This window comes from Anomaloglossus baeobatrachus, chromosome 6 (assembly GCF_048569485.1).
Source record: "Anomaloglossus baeobatrachus isolate aAnoBae1 chromosome 6, aAnoBae1.hap1, whole genome shotgun sequence".
In the NCBI taxonomy this organism is placed as follows: Eukaryota; Metazoa; Chordata; class Amphibia; order Anura; family Aromobatidae; genus Anomaloglossus; species Anomaloglossus baeobatrachus.
The window spans coordinates 580,863,651-580,881,973 of record NC_134358.1 but is presented as its reverse complement, the minus strand read 5'-3'; the positions used below and the strand labels follow the sequence as shown (position 1 = coordinate 580,881,973).

The following is an 18,323-nucleotide window of genomic DNA, read 5'->3' as shown; positions in this document are numbered from 1 at the left end:
ACCACCGAGGCAGCGCAGCACCGGGCACGCGATGATACAGCCGATGCAGCGCGGCACTGGGCATGTGATGATACCATCGAGGAGGCAGCGCTGCACTGGGCATGTGATGATACCACCGAGGCAGTGCAGTACCAGGCATGCGATGATACAGCCGAGGCAGCGCTGCACTGGGCATGTGATGATACCATCGAGGAGGCAGCACTGCACGGGCACATGATGATACCACTGAGGCAGCGCAGCACCGGGCACGCGATGATACAGCCGAGGCAGCGCTGCACTGGGCATGTGATGATACCATCGAGGAGGCAGCACTGCACGGGCACATGATGATACCACTGAGGCAGCGCAGCACCAGGAACCCGATGATACAGCCGAGGCAGCGCTGCACTGGGCATGTGATGATACCGCCAAGGAGGCAGCGCAGCACCGGGAACGCGATGATACAGCCGAGGCAGCGCTGCACCGGGCATGTGATGATACCATCGAGGAGGCAGCGCTGCACTGGGCATGTGATGATACCGCCAAGGAGGCAGCGCAGCACCGGGAACGCGATGATACAGCCGAGGAGGCAGCGCTGCACCGGGCATGTGATGATACCATCGAGGAGGCAGCGCTGCACCGGGCATGTGATGATACCGCCGAGGAGGCAGCGCTGCACCGGGCATGTGATGATACCATCGAGGAGGCAGCGCTGCATCGGGCATGTGATGATACCACCGAGGAGGCAGCACTGCACCGGGCATGTGATGATACCGCCGAGGAGGCCGCGCTGCACCGGGCATGTGATGATACCGCCGAGGAGGCAGCGCTGCACCGGGCATGTGATGATACCGCCGAGGAGGCATCGCAGCACCGGGCATGTGATGATACCATCGAGGAGGCAGCGCTGCACCGGGCATGTGATGATACCATCGAGGAGGCAGCGCTGCATCGGGCATGTGATGATACAGCCGAGGAGGCAGCGCAGCACCGGGCATGTGATGATACCATCGAGGAGGCAGCGCTGCACCGGGCATGTGATGATACCATCGAGGAGGCAGCGCTGCACCGGGCATGTGATGATACCATCGAGGAGGCAGCGCTGCACCGGGCATGTGATGATACCGCCGAGGAGGCAGCGCTGCACCGGGCATGTGATGATACCGCCGAGGAGGCAGCGCTGCACCGGGCATGTGATGATACCACCGAGGAGGCAGCGCTGCACCGGGCATGTGATGATACCGCCGAGGAGGCAGCGCAGCACCGGGAACGCGATGATACAGCCGAGGAGGCAGCGCAGCACCGGGCATGTGATGATACCATCGAGGAGGCAGCGCTGCACCGGGCATGTGATGATATTGCCGAGGAGGCAGCGCTGCACCGGGCATGTGATGATACCATCGAGGAGGCAGCGCTGCACCGGGCATGTGATGATACCGCCGAGGAGGCAGCGCTGCACCGGGCATGTGATGATACCATCGAGGAGGCATCGCTGCACCGGGCATGTGATGATACCGCCGAGGAGGCAGCGCTGCACCGGGCATGTGATGATACCGCCGAGGAGGCAGCGCTGCACCGGGCATGTGATGATACCGCGGAGGAGGCAGCGCTGCACTGGGCATGTGATGATACCGCGGAAGAGGCAGAGCTGCACCGGGCATGTGATGATACCATCGAGGAGGCAGCGCAGCACCGGGAACGCGATGATACAGCCGAGGCAGCGCTGCACCGGGCATGTGATGGTACCATCGAGGAGGCAGCGCTGCACGGGCACATGATGATACCACCGAGGCAGTGCAGTACCGGGCATGTGATGATACAGCCGAGGCAGCGCTGCACCGGGCATGTGATGATACCGCCGAGGAGGCAGTGCAGTACCGGGCATGTGATGATACAGCCGAGGCAGCGCTGCACCGGGCATGTGATGATACCGCCGAGGAGGCAGCGCTGCACAGGGCATGTGATGATACCATCGAGGAGGCAGCGCTGCACCGGGCATGTGATGATACCATCGAGGAGGCAGCGCTGCACAGGGCATGTGATGATACCATCGAGGAGGCAGCGCTGCACCGGGCATGTGATGATACCGCCGAGGAGGCAGCGCTGCACCGGGCATGTGATGATACCATCGAGGAGGCAGCGCTGCACCGGGCATGTGATGATACCATCGAGGAGGCAGCACTGCACCGGGCATGTGATGATACCATCGAGGAGGCAGCGCTGCACCGGGCATGTGATGATACCATCGAGGAGGCAGCGCTGCACCGGGCATGTGATGATACCGCCGAGGAGGCAGCGCTGCACCGGGCATGTGATGATACCGCCGAGGAGGCAGCGCTGCACCGGGCATGTGATGATACCGCCGAGGAGGCAGCGCTGCACCGGGCATGTGATGATACCACCGAGGAGGCAGCGCTGCACCGGGCATGTGATGATACCGCCGAGGAGGCAGCGCTGCACCGGGCATGTGATGATACCATCGAGGAGGCAGCGCTGCACCGGGCATGTGATGATATTGCCGAGGAGGCAGCGCTGCACCGGGCATGTGATGATACCATCGAGGAGGCAGCGCTGCACCGGGCATGTGATGATACCGCCGAGGAGGCAGCGCTGCACCGGGCATGTGATGATACCATCGAGGAGGCAGCGCTGCACCGGGCATGTGATGATACCGCCGAGGAGGCAGCGCTGCACCGGGCATGTGATGATACCATCGAGGAGGCAGCGCTGCACCGGGCATGTGATGATACCGCCGAGGAGGCAGCGCTGCACCGGGCATGTGATGATACCGCGGAGGAGGCAGCGCTGCACCGGGCATGTGATGATACCGCGGAGGAGGCAGCGCTGCACCGGGCATGTGATGATACCGCCGAGGAGGCAGCGCAGCACCGGGCATGTGATGATACCGCCGAGGAGGCAGCGCTGCACCGGGCATGTGATGATACCGCCGAGGAGGCAGCGCTGCACCGGGCATGTGATGATACCGCGGAGGAGGCAGCGCTGCACTGGGCATGTGATGATACCGCGGAGGAGGCAGCGCTGCACCGGGCATGTGATGATACCATCGAGGAGGCAGCGCAGCACCGGGAACGCGATGATACAGCCGAGGCAGCGCTGCACCGGGCGTGTGATGGTACCATCGAGGAGGCAGCGCTGCACGGGCACATGATGATACCACCGAGGCAGTGCAGTACCGGGCATGTGATGATACAGCCGAGGCAGCGCTGCACCGGGCATGTGATGATACCGCCGAGGAGGCAGTGCAGTACCGGGCATGTGATGATACAGCCGAGGCAGCGCTGCACCGGGCATGTGATGATACCGCCGAGGAGGCAGCGCTGCACAGGGCATGTGATGATACCATCGAGGAGGCAGCGCTGCACCGGGCATGTGATGATACCATCGAGGAGGCAGTACTGCACTTGGCATGTGATGATACCGCCGAGGAGGCTGCGCTGCACCGGGCATGTGATGATACCGCCGAGGAGGCAGCGCTGCACCGGGCATGTGATGATACCATCGAGGAGGCAGCGCTGCACCAGGCATGTGATGATACCACCGAGGAGGCAGCGCTGCACCGGGCATGTGATGATACCGCCGAGGAGGCAGCGCTGCACCGGGCATGTGATGATACCGCCGAGGAGGCAGCGCTGCACAGGGCATGTGATGATACCATCGAGGAGGCAGCGCTGCACCGGGCATGTGATGATACCATCGAGGAGGCAGTACTGCACTTGGCATGTGATGATACCGCCGAGGAGGCTGCGCTGCACCGGGCATGTGATGATACCGCCGAGGAGGCAGCGCTGCACCGGGCATGTGATGATACCATCGAGGAGGCAGCGCTGCACCAGGCATGTGATGATACCACCGAGGAGGCAGCGCTGCACCGGGCATGTGATGATACCGCCGAGGAGGCAGCGCTGCACCGGGCATGTGATGATACCATCGAGGAGGCAGCGCTGCACGGGCACATGATGATACCACCGAGGCAGTGCAGTACCGGGCATGTGATGATACAGCCGAGGCAGCGCTGCACCGGGCATGTGATGATACCGCCGAGGAGGCAGTGCAGTACCGGGCATGTGATGATACCATCGAGGCAGGAGATGTTGCTCTTTTACTGACTTTTCGGCCAGGTTCGTCAGCTGCTTCTCTTAAATGGGTAGTAAAGTATTGGAAAGGGTGGCCGCTCCATCCAGAAACAGCAGCTCGGCACTCCATGTGTAGCTCGGCACTCCATGTGTGGCTCGGCGCTCCATGTGTGGCTCGGCGCTCCATGTGTAGCTCGGCGCTCCATGTGACGCTCGGCGCTCCATGTGACGCTCGGCGCTCCATGTGACGCTCGGCGCTCCATGTGACGCTCGGCGCTCCATGTGACGCTCGGCGCTCCATGTGACGCTCGGCGCTCCATGTGACGCTCGGCGCTCCATGTGACGCTCGGCGCTCCATGTGACGCTCGGCGCTCCATGTGACGCTCGGCGCTCCATGTGTGGCTCGGCGCTCCATGTGTGGCTCGGCGCTCCATGTGTGGCTCGGCGCTCCATGTGTGGCTCGGCGCTCCATGTGTGGCTCGGCGCTCCATGTGTGGCTCGGCGCTCCATGTGATGCTCGGCGCCCCATGTGTGGCTCGGCGCCCCATGTGTAGCTCGGCGCCCCATGTGTAGCTCGGCGCCCCATGTGATGCTCGGCGCCCCATGTGATGCTCGGCGCCCCATGTGATGCTCGGCGCCCCATGTGATGCTCGGCGCCCCATGTGATGCTCGGCGCCCCATGTGATGCTCGGCGCCCCATGTGATGCTCGGCGCCCCATGTGAGGCTCGGCGCCCCATGTGATGCTCGGCGCTCCATGTGATGCTCGGCGCTCCATGTGATGCTCGGCGCTCCATGTGATGCTCGGCGCTCCATGTGATGCTCGGCGCTCCATGTGATGCTCGGCGCTCCATGTGATGCTCGGCGCTCCATGTGATGCTCGGCGCTCCATGTGATGCTCGGCGCTCCATGTGATGCTCGGCGCTCCATGTGATGCTCGGCGCTCCATGTGTAGCTCGGCGCTCCATGTGTAGCTCGGCGCTCCATGTGATGCTCGGCGCTCCATGTGATGCTCGGCGCTCCATGTGATGCTCGGCACTCCATGTGATGCTCGGCACTCCATGTGATGCTCGGCACTCCATGTGATGCTCGGCACTCCATGTGATGCTCGGCACTCCATGTGATGCTCGGCACTCCATGTGATGCTCGGCACTCCATGTGATGCTCGGCACTCCATGTGATGCTCGGCACTCCATGTGATGCTCGGCACTCCATGTGATGCTCGGCACTCCATGTGATGCTCGGCACTCCATGTGATGCTCGGCACTCCATGTGATGCTCGGCACTCCATGTGATGCTCGGCACTCCATGTGATGCTCGGCACTCCATGTGATGCTCGGCACTCCATGTGTAGCTCGGCGCTCCATGTGATGCTCGGCGCTCCATGTGATGCTCGGCGCTCCATGTGATGCTCGGCACTCCATGTGTAGCTCGGCACTCCATGTGATGCTCGGCACTCCATGTGATGCTCGGCACTCCATGTGATGCTCGGCACTCCATGTGTGGCTCGGCGCTCCATGTGTGGCTCGGCACTCCATGTGTAGCTCGGCACTCCATGTGATGCTCGGCGCTCCATGTGATGCTCGGCGCTCCATGTGATGCTCGGCGCTCCATGTGATGCTCGGCACTCCATGTGATGCTCGGCACTCCATGTGTAGCTCGGCACTCCATGTGATGCTCGGCACTCCATGTGATGCTCGGCACTCCATGTGATGCTCGGCGCTCCATGTGTGGCTCGGCGCTCCATGTGTGGCTCGGCGCTCCATGTGATGCTCGGCACTCCATGTGATGCTCGGCACTCCATGTGTAGCTCGGCACTCCATGTGATGCTCGGCACTCCATGTGATGCTCGGCACTCCATGTGATGCTCGGCACTCCATGTGATGCTCGGCACTCCATGTGTAGCTCAGCACTCCATGTGATGCTCAGCACTCCATGTGATGCTCAGCACTCCATGTGATGCTCGGCACTCCATGTGATGCTCGGCGCTCCATGTGTGGCTCGGCGCTCCATGTGTGGCTCGGCGCTCCATGTGTAGCTCGGCACTCCATGTGTAGCTCGGCACTCCATGTGTAGCTCGGCGCTCCATGTGTTGCTCGGCACTCCATGTGTTGCTCGGCACTCCATGTGTAGCTCGGCACTCCATGTGTAGCTCGGCACTCCATGTGATGCTCGGCACTCCATGTGATGCTCGGCGCTCCATGTGTAGCTCGGCGCTCCATGTGATGCTCGGCCCTCCATGTGATGCTCGGCGCTCCATGTGATGCTCGGCGCTCCATGTGTAGCTCGGCACTCCATGTGATGCTCGGCGCTCCATGTGTAGCTCGGCACTCCATGTGATGCTCGGCGCTCCATGTGATGCTCGGCCCTCCATGTGATGCTCGGCGTTCCATGTGTAGCTCGGCACTCCATGTGTAGCTCGGCACTCCATGTGATGCTCGGCACTCCATGTGATGCTCGGCACTCCATGTGATGCTCGGCACTCCATGTGATGCTCGGCACTCCATGTGATGCTCGGCACTCCATGTGTAGCTCGGCACTCCATGTGTAGCTCGGCACTCCATGTGATGCTCGGCACTCCATGTGTAGCTCAGCAGCTCCATGTGTAGCTCGGCACTCCATGTGATGCTCGGCACTCCATGTGATGCTCGGCAGCTCCTAGTCCAGTGCTCGGACCAATGGTTTGGCATCAACAGGTGCAAAATCAATGCAAGGAAGGGGGGAGGGGAGGAAAAAATCCAGCACCAAAGTAAACTTTTCTATTTATTCCAACAATTTAATCATGGATACAAGTGCGGTTATGCTGGGGGCAGCTGCACATGTATTATGCTAGGTTATGCTGGGGGCAGCTGCACATGTATTATGCTAGGTTATGCTGGGGGCAGCTGCACATGTATTATGCTAGGTTATGCTGGGGGCAGCTGCACATGTATTATGCTAGGTTATGCTGGGGGCAGCTGCACATGTATTATGCTAGGTTATGCTGGGGGCAGCTGCACATGTATTATGCTAGGTTATGCTGGGGGCAGCTGCACATGTATTATGCTAGGTTATGCTGGGGACAGCTGCACATGTATTATGCTAGGTTATGCTGGGGGGCAGCTGCACATGTATTATGCTAGGTTATGCTGGGGGCAGCTGCACATGTATTATGATAGGTTATGCTGGGGGCAGCTGCACATGTATTATGCTAGGTTATGCTGGGGGCAGCTGCACATGTATTATGCTAGGTTATGCTGGGGGCAGCTGCACATGTATTATGCTAGGTTATGCTGGGGGCAGCTGCACATGTATTATGCTAGGTTATGCTGGGGGCAGCTAAACATGTATTATGCTAGGTTATGCTGGGGGCAGCTGCACATGTATTATGCTAGGTTATGCTGGGGGCAGCTGCACATGTATTATGCTAGGTTATGCTGGGGGCAGCTGCACATGTATTATGCTAGGTTATGCTGGGGGCAGCTGCACATGTATTATGCTAGGTTATGCTGGGGGCAGCTGCACATGTATTATGCTAGGTTATGCTGGGGACAGCTGCACATGTATTATGCTAGGTTATGCTGGGGGCAGCTGCACATGTATTATGCTAGGTTATGCTGGGGGCAGCTGCACATGTATTATGCTAGTTTATGCTGGGGGGCAGCTGCACATGTATTATGCTAGGTTATGCTGGGGGCAGCTGCACATGTATTATGATAGGTTATGCTGGGGGCAGCTGCACATGTATTATGCTAGGTTATGCTGGGGGCAGCTGCACATGTATTATGCTAGGTTATGCTGGGGGCAGCTGCACATGTATTATGCTAGGTTATGCTGGGGGCAGCTGCACATGTATTATGCTAGGTTATGCTGGGGGCAGCTGCACATGTATTATGCTAGGTTATGCTGGGGGCAGCTGCACATGTATTATGCTAGGTTATGCTGGGGGCAGCTGCACATGTATTATGCTAGGTTATGCTGGGGGCAGCTGCACATGTATTATGCTAGGTTATGCTGGGGGCAGCTGCACATGTATTATGCTAGGTTATGCTGGGCGCAGCTGCACATGTATTATGCTAGGTTATGCTGGGGACAGCTGCACATGTATTATGCTAGGTTATGCTGGGGCAGCTGCACATGTATTATGCTAGGTTATGCTGGGGCAGCTGCACATGTATTATGCTAGGTTATGCTGGGGACAGCTGCACATGTATTATGCTAGGTTATGCTGGGGGCAGCTGCACATGTATTATGCTAGGTTATGCTGGGGGCAGCTGCACATGTATTATGCTAGGTTATGCTGGGGGCAGCTGCACATGTATTATGCTAGGTTATGCTGGGGGCAGCTGCACATGTATTATGCTAGGTTATGCTGGGGGCAGCTGCACATGTATTATGCTAGGTTATGCTGGGGGCAGCTGCACATGTATTATGCTAGGTTATGCTGGGGGCAGCTGCACATGTATTATGCTAGGTTATGCTGGGGGCAGCTGCACATGTATTATGCTAGGTTATGCTGGGGGCAGCTGCACATGTATTATGCTAGGTTATGCTGGGGGCAGCTGCACATGTATTATGCTAGGTTATGCTGGGGGCAGCTGCACATGTATTATGCTAGGTTATGCTGGGGGCAGCTGCACATGTATTATGCTAGGTTATGCTGGGGGCAGCTGCACATGTATTATGCTAGGTTATGCTGGGGGGCAGCTGCACATGTATTATGCTAGGTTATGCTGGGGGCAGCTGCACATGTATTATGCTAGGTTATGCTGGGGGCAGCTGCACATGTATTATGCTAGGTTATGCTGGGGGCAGCTGCACACGTGTCCATGATTGAATTGTTGGAATAAATAGGAGTTTTTCCCTTCGGTGCTGGATTTTTCCTCCCTTCCTTGGATTGATCCAGAAGCAGCATCACATCAGTGTCCAGGTTGTCTCATGAGGCAGCTCGGTGCCATTCACCTGGATAGAGATGCTCTGCAGTATCACACACAGCCTGCGGACAGACTAGTGGAGGCATCGCGTCATTGTGGCTAGTGGGGGCATCGCGTCATTGTGGCTGGTGGAGGCATCGCGTCATTGTGGCTGGTGGAGGCATCGCGTCATTGTGGCTGGTGGAGGCATCGCGTCATTGTGGCTGGTGGAGGCATCGCGTCATTGTGGTTGGTGGAGGCATCGCGTCATTGTGGCTGGTGGAGGCATCGTGTCATTGTCACTGATGGAGGCATCGTGTCATTGTGGCTGGTGGAGGCATCGCGTCATTGTGGCTGGTGGAGGCATCGCGTCATTGTGGTTGGTGGAGGCATCGCGTCATTGTCACTGATGGAGGCATCGCGTCATTGTGGCTGGTGGAGGCATCGCGTCATTGTGGTTGGTGGAGGCATCGCGTCATTGTCACTGATGGAGGCATCGCGTCATTGTGGCTGGTGGAGGCATCGCGTCATTGTGGCTAGTGGAGGCATCGCGTCATTGTGGCTAGTGGAGGCATCGCGTCATTGTCACTGATGGAGGCATCGCGTCATTGTGGCTGGTGGAGGCATCGCGTCATTGTGGCTAGTGGAGGCATCGTGTCATTGTGGCTGGTGGAGGCATCGCGTCATTGTGGCTGGTGGAGGCATCGCGTCATTGTGGCTGGTGGAGGCATCGCGTCATTGTGGCTAGTGGAGGCATCGTGTCATTGTGGCTAGTGGAGGCATCGTGTCATTGTCACTGATGGAGGCATCGTGTCATTGTGGCTGGTGGAGGCATCGCGTCATTGTGGCTAGTGGAGGCATCGCGTCATTGTCACTGATGGAGGCATCGCGTCATTGTGGCTGGTGGAGGCATCGCGTCATTGTGGCTGGTGGAGGCATCGCGTCATTGTGGTTGGTGGAGGCATCGCGTCATTGTCACTGATGGAGGCATCGCGTCATTGTGGCTGGTGGAGGCATCGCGTCATTGTGGCTAGTGGAGGCATCGCGTCATTGTCACTGATGGAGGCATCGCGTCATTGTGGCTGGTGGAGGCATCGCGTCATTGTGGCTAGTGGAGGCATCGTGTCATTGTGGCTGGTGGAGGCATCGCGTCATTGTGGCTGGTGGAGGCATCGCGTCATTGTGGCTGGTGGAGGCATCGCGTCATTGTGGCTAGTGGAGGCATCGTGTCATTGTGGCTAGTGGAGGCATCGCGTCATTGTGGCTAGTGGAGGCATCGTGTCATTGTGGCTAGTGGAGGCATCGCGTCATTGTCACTGATGGAGGCATCGCGTCATTGTGGCTGGTGGAGGCATCACGTCATTGTGGCTGGTGGGGACATTGCGTCATTTTAGCTGATGGAGGCATCGCGTCATTGTGGCTGGTGGAGGCATCGCGTCATTGTGGCTAGTGGAGGCATCGTGTCATTGTGGCTGGTGGAGGCATCGCGTCATTGTGGCTGGTGGAGGCATCGCGTCATTGTGGCTGGTGGAGGCATCGCGTCATTGTGGCTGGTGGAGGCATCGCGTCATTGTGGCTGGTGGAGGCATCGCGTCATTGTGGCTGGTGGAGGCATCGCGTCATTGTGGCTGGTGGAGGCATCGCGTCATTGTGGCTGGTGGAGGCATCGCGTCATTGTGGCTGGTGGAGGCATCGCGTCATTGTGGCTGATGGAAGCATCGCGTCATTGTGGCTGGTGGCGGCATCGTATCATTGTCACTGATGGAGGCATCGCGTCATTGTGGCTGATGGAGGCATCGCGTCATTGTGGCTGATGGAGGCATCGCGTCATTGTGGCTGGTGGCGGCATCGTATCATTGTCACTGATGGAGGCATTGTGTCATTGTCACTGATGGAGGCATCGCGTCATTGTGGCTGGTGGCGGCATCGTATCATTGTCACTGATGGAGGCATCGTGTCATTGTGGCTGGTGGAGGCATCGCGTCATTGTGGCTGATGGAGGCATCGCGTCATTGTGGCTGGTGGCGGCATCGTATCATTGTCACTGATGGAGGCATTGTGTCATTGTCACTGATGGAGGCATCGCGTCATTGTGGCTAGTGGAGGCATCGTGTCATTGTCACTGATGGAGGCATCGCGTCATTGTGGCTGGTGGAGGCATCGCGTCATTGTGGCTGGTGGAGGCATCGCGTCATTGTGGCTAGTGGAGGCATCGCGTCATTGTCACTGATGGAGGCATCGCGTCATTGTGGCTGGTGGAGGCATCGCGTCATTGTGGCTAGTGGAGGCATCGTGTCATTGTGGCTGGTGGAGGCATCGCGTCATTGTGGCTGGTGGAGGCATCGCGTCATTGTGGCTGGTGGAGGCATCGCGTCATTGTGGCTAGTGGAGGCATCGTGTCATTGTGGCTAGTGGAGGCATCGCGTCATTGTCACTGATGGAGGCATCGCGTCATTGTGGCTGGTGGAGGCATCACGTCATTGTGGCTGGTGGGGACATTGCGTCATTTTAGCTGATGGAGGCATCGCGTCATTGTGGCTGGTGGAGGCATCGCGTCATTGTGGCTAGTGGAGGCATCGTGTCATTGTGGCTGGTGGAGGCATCGCGTCATTGTGGCTGGTGGAGGCATCGCGTCATTGTGGCTGGTGGAGGCATCGCGTCATTGTGGCTGGTGGAGGCATCGCGTCATTGTGGCTGGTGGAGGCATCGCGTCATTGTGGCTGGTGGAGGCATCGCGTCATTGTGGCTGGTGGAGGCATCGCGTCATTGTGGCTGGTGGAGGCATCGCGTCATTGTGGCTGATGGAGGCATCGCGTCATTGTGGCTGGTGGCGGCATCGTATCATTGTCACTGATGGAGGCATCGCGTCATTGTGGCTGATGGAGGCATCGCGTCATTGTGGCTGGTGGCGGCATCGTATCATTGTCACTGATGGAGGCATCGTGTCATTGTGGCTGGTGGAGGCATCGCGTCATTGTGGCTAGTGGAGGCATCGTGTCATTGTCACTGATGGAGGCATCGCGTCATTGTGGCTGGTGGAGGCATCGCGTCATTGTGGCTGGTGGAGGCATCGCGTCATTGTGGCTGGTGGAGGCATCGCGTCATTGTGGCTGGTGGAGGCATCGCGTCATTGTGGCTGGTGGAGGCATCGCGTCATTGTGGCTGGTGGAGGCATCGCGTCATTGTGGCTGGTGGAGGCATCGCGTCATTGTGGCTGGTGGAGGCATCGCGTCATTGTGGCTGGTGGAGGCATCGCGTCATTGTGGCTGGTGGAGGCATCGCGTCATTGTGGCTGGTGGAAGCATCGCGTCATTGTGGCTGGTGGAGGCATCGCGTCATTGTCACTGATGGAGGCATCGCGTCATTGTGGCTGGTGGAGGCATCGCGTCATTGTGGCTGATGGAGGCATCGCGTCATTGTAGCTGATGGAGGCATCGCGTCATTGTGGCTGGTGGAGGCATCGCGTCATTGTGGCTGATGGAGGCATTGTGTCATTGTGGCTGATGGAGGCATCGCGTCATCGTGGCTGGTGGAGGCATCGCGTCATTGTGGCTGATGGAGGCATCGCGTCATTGTGGCTGGTGGAGGCATCGCGTCATTGTGGCTGGTGGAGGCATCGCGTCATTGTGGCTGGTGGAGGCATCGCGTCATTGTGGCTGGTGGCGGCATCGTATCAATGTCGCTGGTGGTGGCATTGCGTCATTGTCACTGATGGAGGCATCGTGTCATTGTCACTATTGAAGCATCGCGTCATTGTCATGGGTGGAGGCATCGCGTCATTGTCGCTGTTGTAGGCATGGCGTCATTGTAGGGTGGTGGAGACGTGGCGTCATTGTAGGGTGGTGGAGGCATCGCATCCTTGTTGCTAGTGGAGGCATCGCATCATTGTTGCTGGTGGAGGCATCGCATCCTTGTTGCTGGTGGAGGCATCGCATCCTTGTTGCTGGTGGAGGCATCGCATCCTTGTTGCTGGTGGAGGCATCGCATCCTTGTTGCTGGTGGAGGCATCGCATCCTTGTTGCTGGTGGGAACATCGCATCATTGTAGGGTGGTGGAGGCATCGCATCCCTTGTTGCTGGTGGAGGCATCGCATCCTTGTTGCTGGTGGAGGCATCGCATCCTTGTTGCTGGTGGGGGCATCGCATCCTTGTAGGGTGGTGGGGGCATCGCATCCTTCTTGCTGGTGGAGGCATCGCATCCTTGTTGCTGGTGGGAACATCGCATCATTGTAGGGTGGTGGAGGCATCGCATCCTTGTTGCTGGTGGGAACATCGCATCCTTGTTGCTGGTGGGAACATCGCATCCTTGTTGCTGGTGGGAACATCGCATCCTTGTAGGGTGGTGGGGGCATCGCATCCTTGTAGGGTGGTGGGGGCATCGCATCCTTGTTGCTGGTGGAGGCATTGCATCCTTGTTGCTGGTGGGAATATCGCATCATTGTAGGGTGGTGGAGGCATCGCATCCTTGTTGCTGGTGGGAACATCGCATCATTGTAGGGTGGTGGAGGCATCGCATCCTTGTTGCTGGTGGGGGCATCGCATCATTGTATGGTGGTGGAGGAATCGCATCCTTGTTGCTGGTGGAGGCATCGCGTCATTGTTGCTGGTGGAGGCATCGCATCCTTGTTGCTGGTGGAAACATCGCATCATTGTAGGGTGGTGGAGGCATCGCATCCTTGTAGGGTGGTGGGGGCATCGCATCGTTGTATGGTGGTGGAGGAATCGCATCCTTGTTGCTGGTGGAGGCATCGCATCCTTGTTGCTGGTGGAGGAGGCATCGCATCCTTGTTGCTGGTGGGGGCATCGCATCATTGTAGGGTGGTGGAGGCATCGCATCCTTGTTGCTGGTGGAGGCATCGCATCCTTGTTGCTGGTGGGAACATCGCATCATTGTAGGGTGGTGGAGGCATCGCATCCTTGTTGCTGGTGGGGGCATCGCATCCTTGTAGGGTGGTGGAGGCATCGCATCCTTGTTGCTGGTGGAGGCATCGCGTCATTGTTGCTATCACATTGTTGCTACCAGCATGCAGTGACGACAATATACACATTATAAAATTACAAGCCTACGGTCTGGCCCCTGGAGCCACCACACTCACCCACGAGCACAACACTGGCCTCTGCATTCTCTGGAATCTTCTCCAAGAGTTTCAGCTCATGTTTAGACTTGGAGCGTTGGATTGTGGGTAATGAAGGAAGAGATTCCCGCTGGATAAAACAGAGAAGAGGTCACTGACCATCCATGATCACAGATCTGAACGGCTCTTACCTCACCATTATCTCACCTCACGATCTATGTTGATTTTGGTATCTGGTTCTGTGGGGTCTCCACCCATCAGGGGGTCCATCAGGTTGGGTTCACTGTTCTGGGAGATATGATTAGTGCTGTGATGTCCGAGCAGAGAGCCAAGGCTGGCAGCTGAGATGTTCCTGGAGAACGATGAGTCTTTCTCATCACTTGGGTGGCTAAAAACGTAAAAATGAAGAGTCATGTTACAGGATGGTCCAGACATGACATATGTCTTCATGCGCTCATCATACAGGTAAGTACAGACCTGTGCTTCAGAAGTAAAGCTCTCAGCACATTGGCTCTGTCCTCCGCCTTTATCTGGTCACTGATGATCATCTGCTCCACCACCTGATGAGCGATTCCAGGCAGAGTCCTCTGGTCTAGGTCTAAAAGAACTGCACCTATGTGAAAACGAGGTGTTCATTATAATTCACGTGTGTGAAGCCTACCCTCCATTGCAGATTAGCTCATCCTTGTGTCTCATCACCAGCTCATCACTGAGACAACATCAGATAGATCATCATCATCACCAGGTCATAATCATCACCATGTTAGCACTGAGACAACATTGGATCATCGTCATCTCCAAGTCATCATTGGGTCATTACGAGGTCATCACCAAGTCATCAGTGGGTCACTATCAGGTCATCACTGAGACATCATCGTCATCACTAGGTCATGTTCATCACCACGCATCACCAAGTCATCATTGCGTCATTACTAGGACATCATTTAATCATCATTGGATCATTGTCATCACCAGGTCATCACCAAGTCATCATCTGGTCATTACCAGGTCATCAGTAAGACATCATTGCACCATCGTGATCACCAGGTCGAATTCATCACCAGGTCATCATCGAGTCATTACCAGGTCATCATAGAGTCATCATTGGATGAACAACTCCAAGTCATATTCATCACCAGGTCATCATTGAGTCATCATCATGATCACCAGGTCATCAGAAAGTCATGATCGGGTCATAGCCAGGTCATCAATGAGTCATCATTGCATGATCATGTACACCAGGTCATCAATGAGTCGTCATCGCATCACCATGTTCACCAGGTCATCACCAAGTCATCATAGGGTCATTACTAGGACATCATTGAATCATCATCGGATCATTGTCATCACCATGTTCACCAGGTCATCACCAAGTCATCATAGGGTCATTACTAGGACATCATTGAATCATCATCGGATCACTGTCATCACCAAGTCATCATCGGGTCATTACCAGGTCATCCGTAAGACATCACTGCACCATCGTCATCACCAGGTCGAATTCATCATGAGGTCATCATCGGGTCATTACCAGGTCATCAGTAAGACATCATTGCACCATCGTCATCTCCAGGTCGACTTCATCACCAGGTCATCATCGGGTCATTACCAGGTCATCATAGAGTCATCATTGGATCATGATCAACTCCAAGTCATATTCATCACCAGGTCATCATTGAGTCATCATTGTGATCACCAGGTCATCAGAAAGTCATCATCGGGTCATAGCCAGGTCATCAATGAGTCATCATTGCATCATCATGTACACCAGGTCATCAATGAGTCGTCATCGCATCACCATGTTCACCAGGTCATCACCAAGTCATCATAGGGTCATTACTAGGACATCATTGAATCATCATCGGATCATTGTCATCACCAAGTTATCACCAAGTCATCATCAGGTCATAGCCAGGTCATCAATGAGTCGTCATCGCATCACCATGTTCACCAGGTCAACAATGAGTCATCATCGCATCACCATGTTCAGCAGGTCATCACTAAGTTATCATCGGGTCATTACCAGATCATCATCGCATCATCGTGATCACCAAGTCATCATCAGGTCATAGCCAGGTCATCAATGAGTCGTCATCGCATCATCATGTTCACCAGGTCATCACCAAGTCATCATAGGGTCATTACTAGGACATCATTGAATCATCATCGGATCATTGTCATCACCAAGTTATCACCAAGTCATCATCAGGTCATAGCCAGGTCATCAATGAGTCGTCATCGCATCACCATGTTCACCAGGTCAACAATGAGTCGTCCTCGCATCACCATGTTCAGCAGGTCATCACTAAGTTATCATCGGGTCATTACCAGATCATCATCGCATCATCGTGATCACCAAGTCATCATCAGGTCATAGCCAGGTCATCAATGAGTCGTCATCGCATCATCATGTTCACCAGGTCATCAATGAGTCGTCATCGCATCACCATGTTCAGCAGGTCATCACTAAGTTATCATCGGGTCATTACCAGATCATCATCACATCATCGTGATCACCAAGTCATCAGAAAGTCATCATCGAGTTATAGCCACGTCATCATCGGATCATCATCATTACCAGATCGTATACATCACTAGGTCATCACTGGGTGATTGTCATTATCGGCTCATCATTATGAAGTGATTATCCTGCCATATGGCAATCACTGTGTTTTCACTGGGTCATCACTAAGTCATCATTGGATCATGGTCATCACCAGGTCATATTCATCATCACGTCATTATTGGGCCATTGTCATTGATGGGTCATCACCAGGTCATTACCAAGTGATTATGTCATCGGGTAACCCATTAAGGTTCTACTTGCCATGTGACAGCGTTCGGCGGAGCTCCAGAAGACTACGAAAGCTGAGTGAGGCAATGTGTGGCTTTCCCCATTGGTCTGTCTCAGCTTCCACATCCTCCTCAAACTTTATCCAGCGAGCAGTTTCCTTCCATTGTAATTCTTGATGCTTGTCCAGAACTAACTCATTTAGCTCCACAAAAACCTATGGGTGCGGAAGTGAGAGGCATTATATGTGTGAGTAGTATATGAGCGCCCACCCCTGGCAGGTGGACTCATGCATATGGCCGTATCAGAGATACAGGTCATCCAGACTGCTGTGGGTTCATACTGCACCTCCGTCAGGACAATCAAGGCAAGCAGCAAAGCAAGCTATATTAAGGAGGTGGGCTACCCTCAGATCCCCACTCCTGGCGAAGCATACAATGGAGACACAGCCCCTTCCTCACCTCGTGGGGCTGCACAGTGACGCTCTTTCGATGCGGATGCCTCTCCTTATGCTCCTTACTGATGTGGACTACTTGCCCTTTACTCTTTCGAACGAGATGTCTACGCACAGCAGGAAGGTCCTCGAAACGATGACCTGGAAAAAGACAAACATGCAATATGACCTGCCTAGAAGAGGAAGCCGGATGCCAAAAAGCGAGAGGAGTGATAATGAACCATGGTCAGCACGTGGTCACACACAGCATGGGGTGCACCTAGACCAGGAATATGGTACAATATTTGAGGTGTTCAGGAACACACAAATTAGAGTCTTATCCAGTAATTGAGGGGGCTCAACGACACCTGCTGCGAGAGTCTCACATGGGGAAGATCTCAGGAGATATATTGTAGGTGGGAGGTCTCCTTTCAGGAATCCTCATGAAAACACCTCACACCTTCTTAAAGTGAGGAGGTGGGGCTCGGGTCTCCTTTGTATTGGGGGTGTTCTCACTTACTTTTCATGTAGTCCAGGTCAGCTGATGCCAGAGTCTGAGCCTCGGTCTCGTCAGTTGGCACCATGTGGTAGTGGGCATCCTCAGGATGGGTCATGCTGCCAATTCTCCTACGTTCTGTCAGGCTATAGCTTCGATGGGGTGGCTGCCTGTGAGGAGGGCGAGAGTAACTCGCTCCCTCTACCGTGGGGGAAGTGCAGGTTCCCTGTTCTTGTCTGCACACACAGGAATATAAGTGTCACAAAGCACCAAATATAACCTGCAACACGGAATTATATGTATGGCCTGACACCTAACCAGTGTCTGTGCCGCCATGACAACTAACCAGCGGCTGCGCGGCCCTGACACCTAACCAGCGGCTGCACGGCCCTGACACCTAACCAGCGGCTGCGCGGCCCTGACACCTAACCAGCGGCTGCACGGCCCTGACACCTAACCAGCGGCTGCGCGGCCCTGACACCTAACCAGTGACTGTGCCGCCCTGACACCTAACCAGCGGCTGCGCGGCCCTGACACCTAACCAGTGGCTGTGCGGCCCTGACACC

General features: G+C 56.0%; 2 protein-coding genes across 7 annotated transcripts in view; one reads left to right on the top strand and one right to left on the bottom strand.

The window, feature by feature from the left end:
• Nucleotides 1-18,323, top strand: part of LOC142243730 (uncharacterized) — a 1,240,762-nt gene that overhangs the window by 813,512 nt on the left and 408,927 nt on the right. The gene's annotated exons all lie outside the window — the stretch shown is intronic.
• Nucleotides 1-18,323, bottom strand: part of SLC4A2 (solute carrier family 4 member 2) — a 262,381-nt gene that overhangs the window by 124,713 nt on the left and 119,345 nt on the right. The window contains exons 6-11 of the mRNA XM_075315967.1: nt 17,782-17,993; nt 17,290-17,423; nt 16,865-17,045; nt 14,515-14,650; nt 14,245-14,425; nt 14,030-14,167 (exon numbers count right to left, since the gene is read on the bottom strand). Of these exons, the coding sequence (XP_075172082.1) occupies nt 14,030-14,167; nt 14,245-14,425; nt 14,515-14,650; nt 16,865-17,045; nt 17,290-17,423; nt 17,782-17,993 (982 nt within the window). The remainder of the gene's footprint in view (nt 1-14,029; nt 14,168-14,244; nt 14,426-14,514; nt 14,651-16,864; nt 17,046-17,289; nt 17,424-17,781; nt 17,994-18,323) is intronic.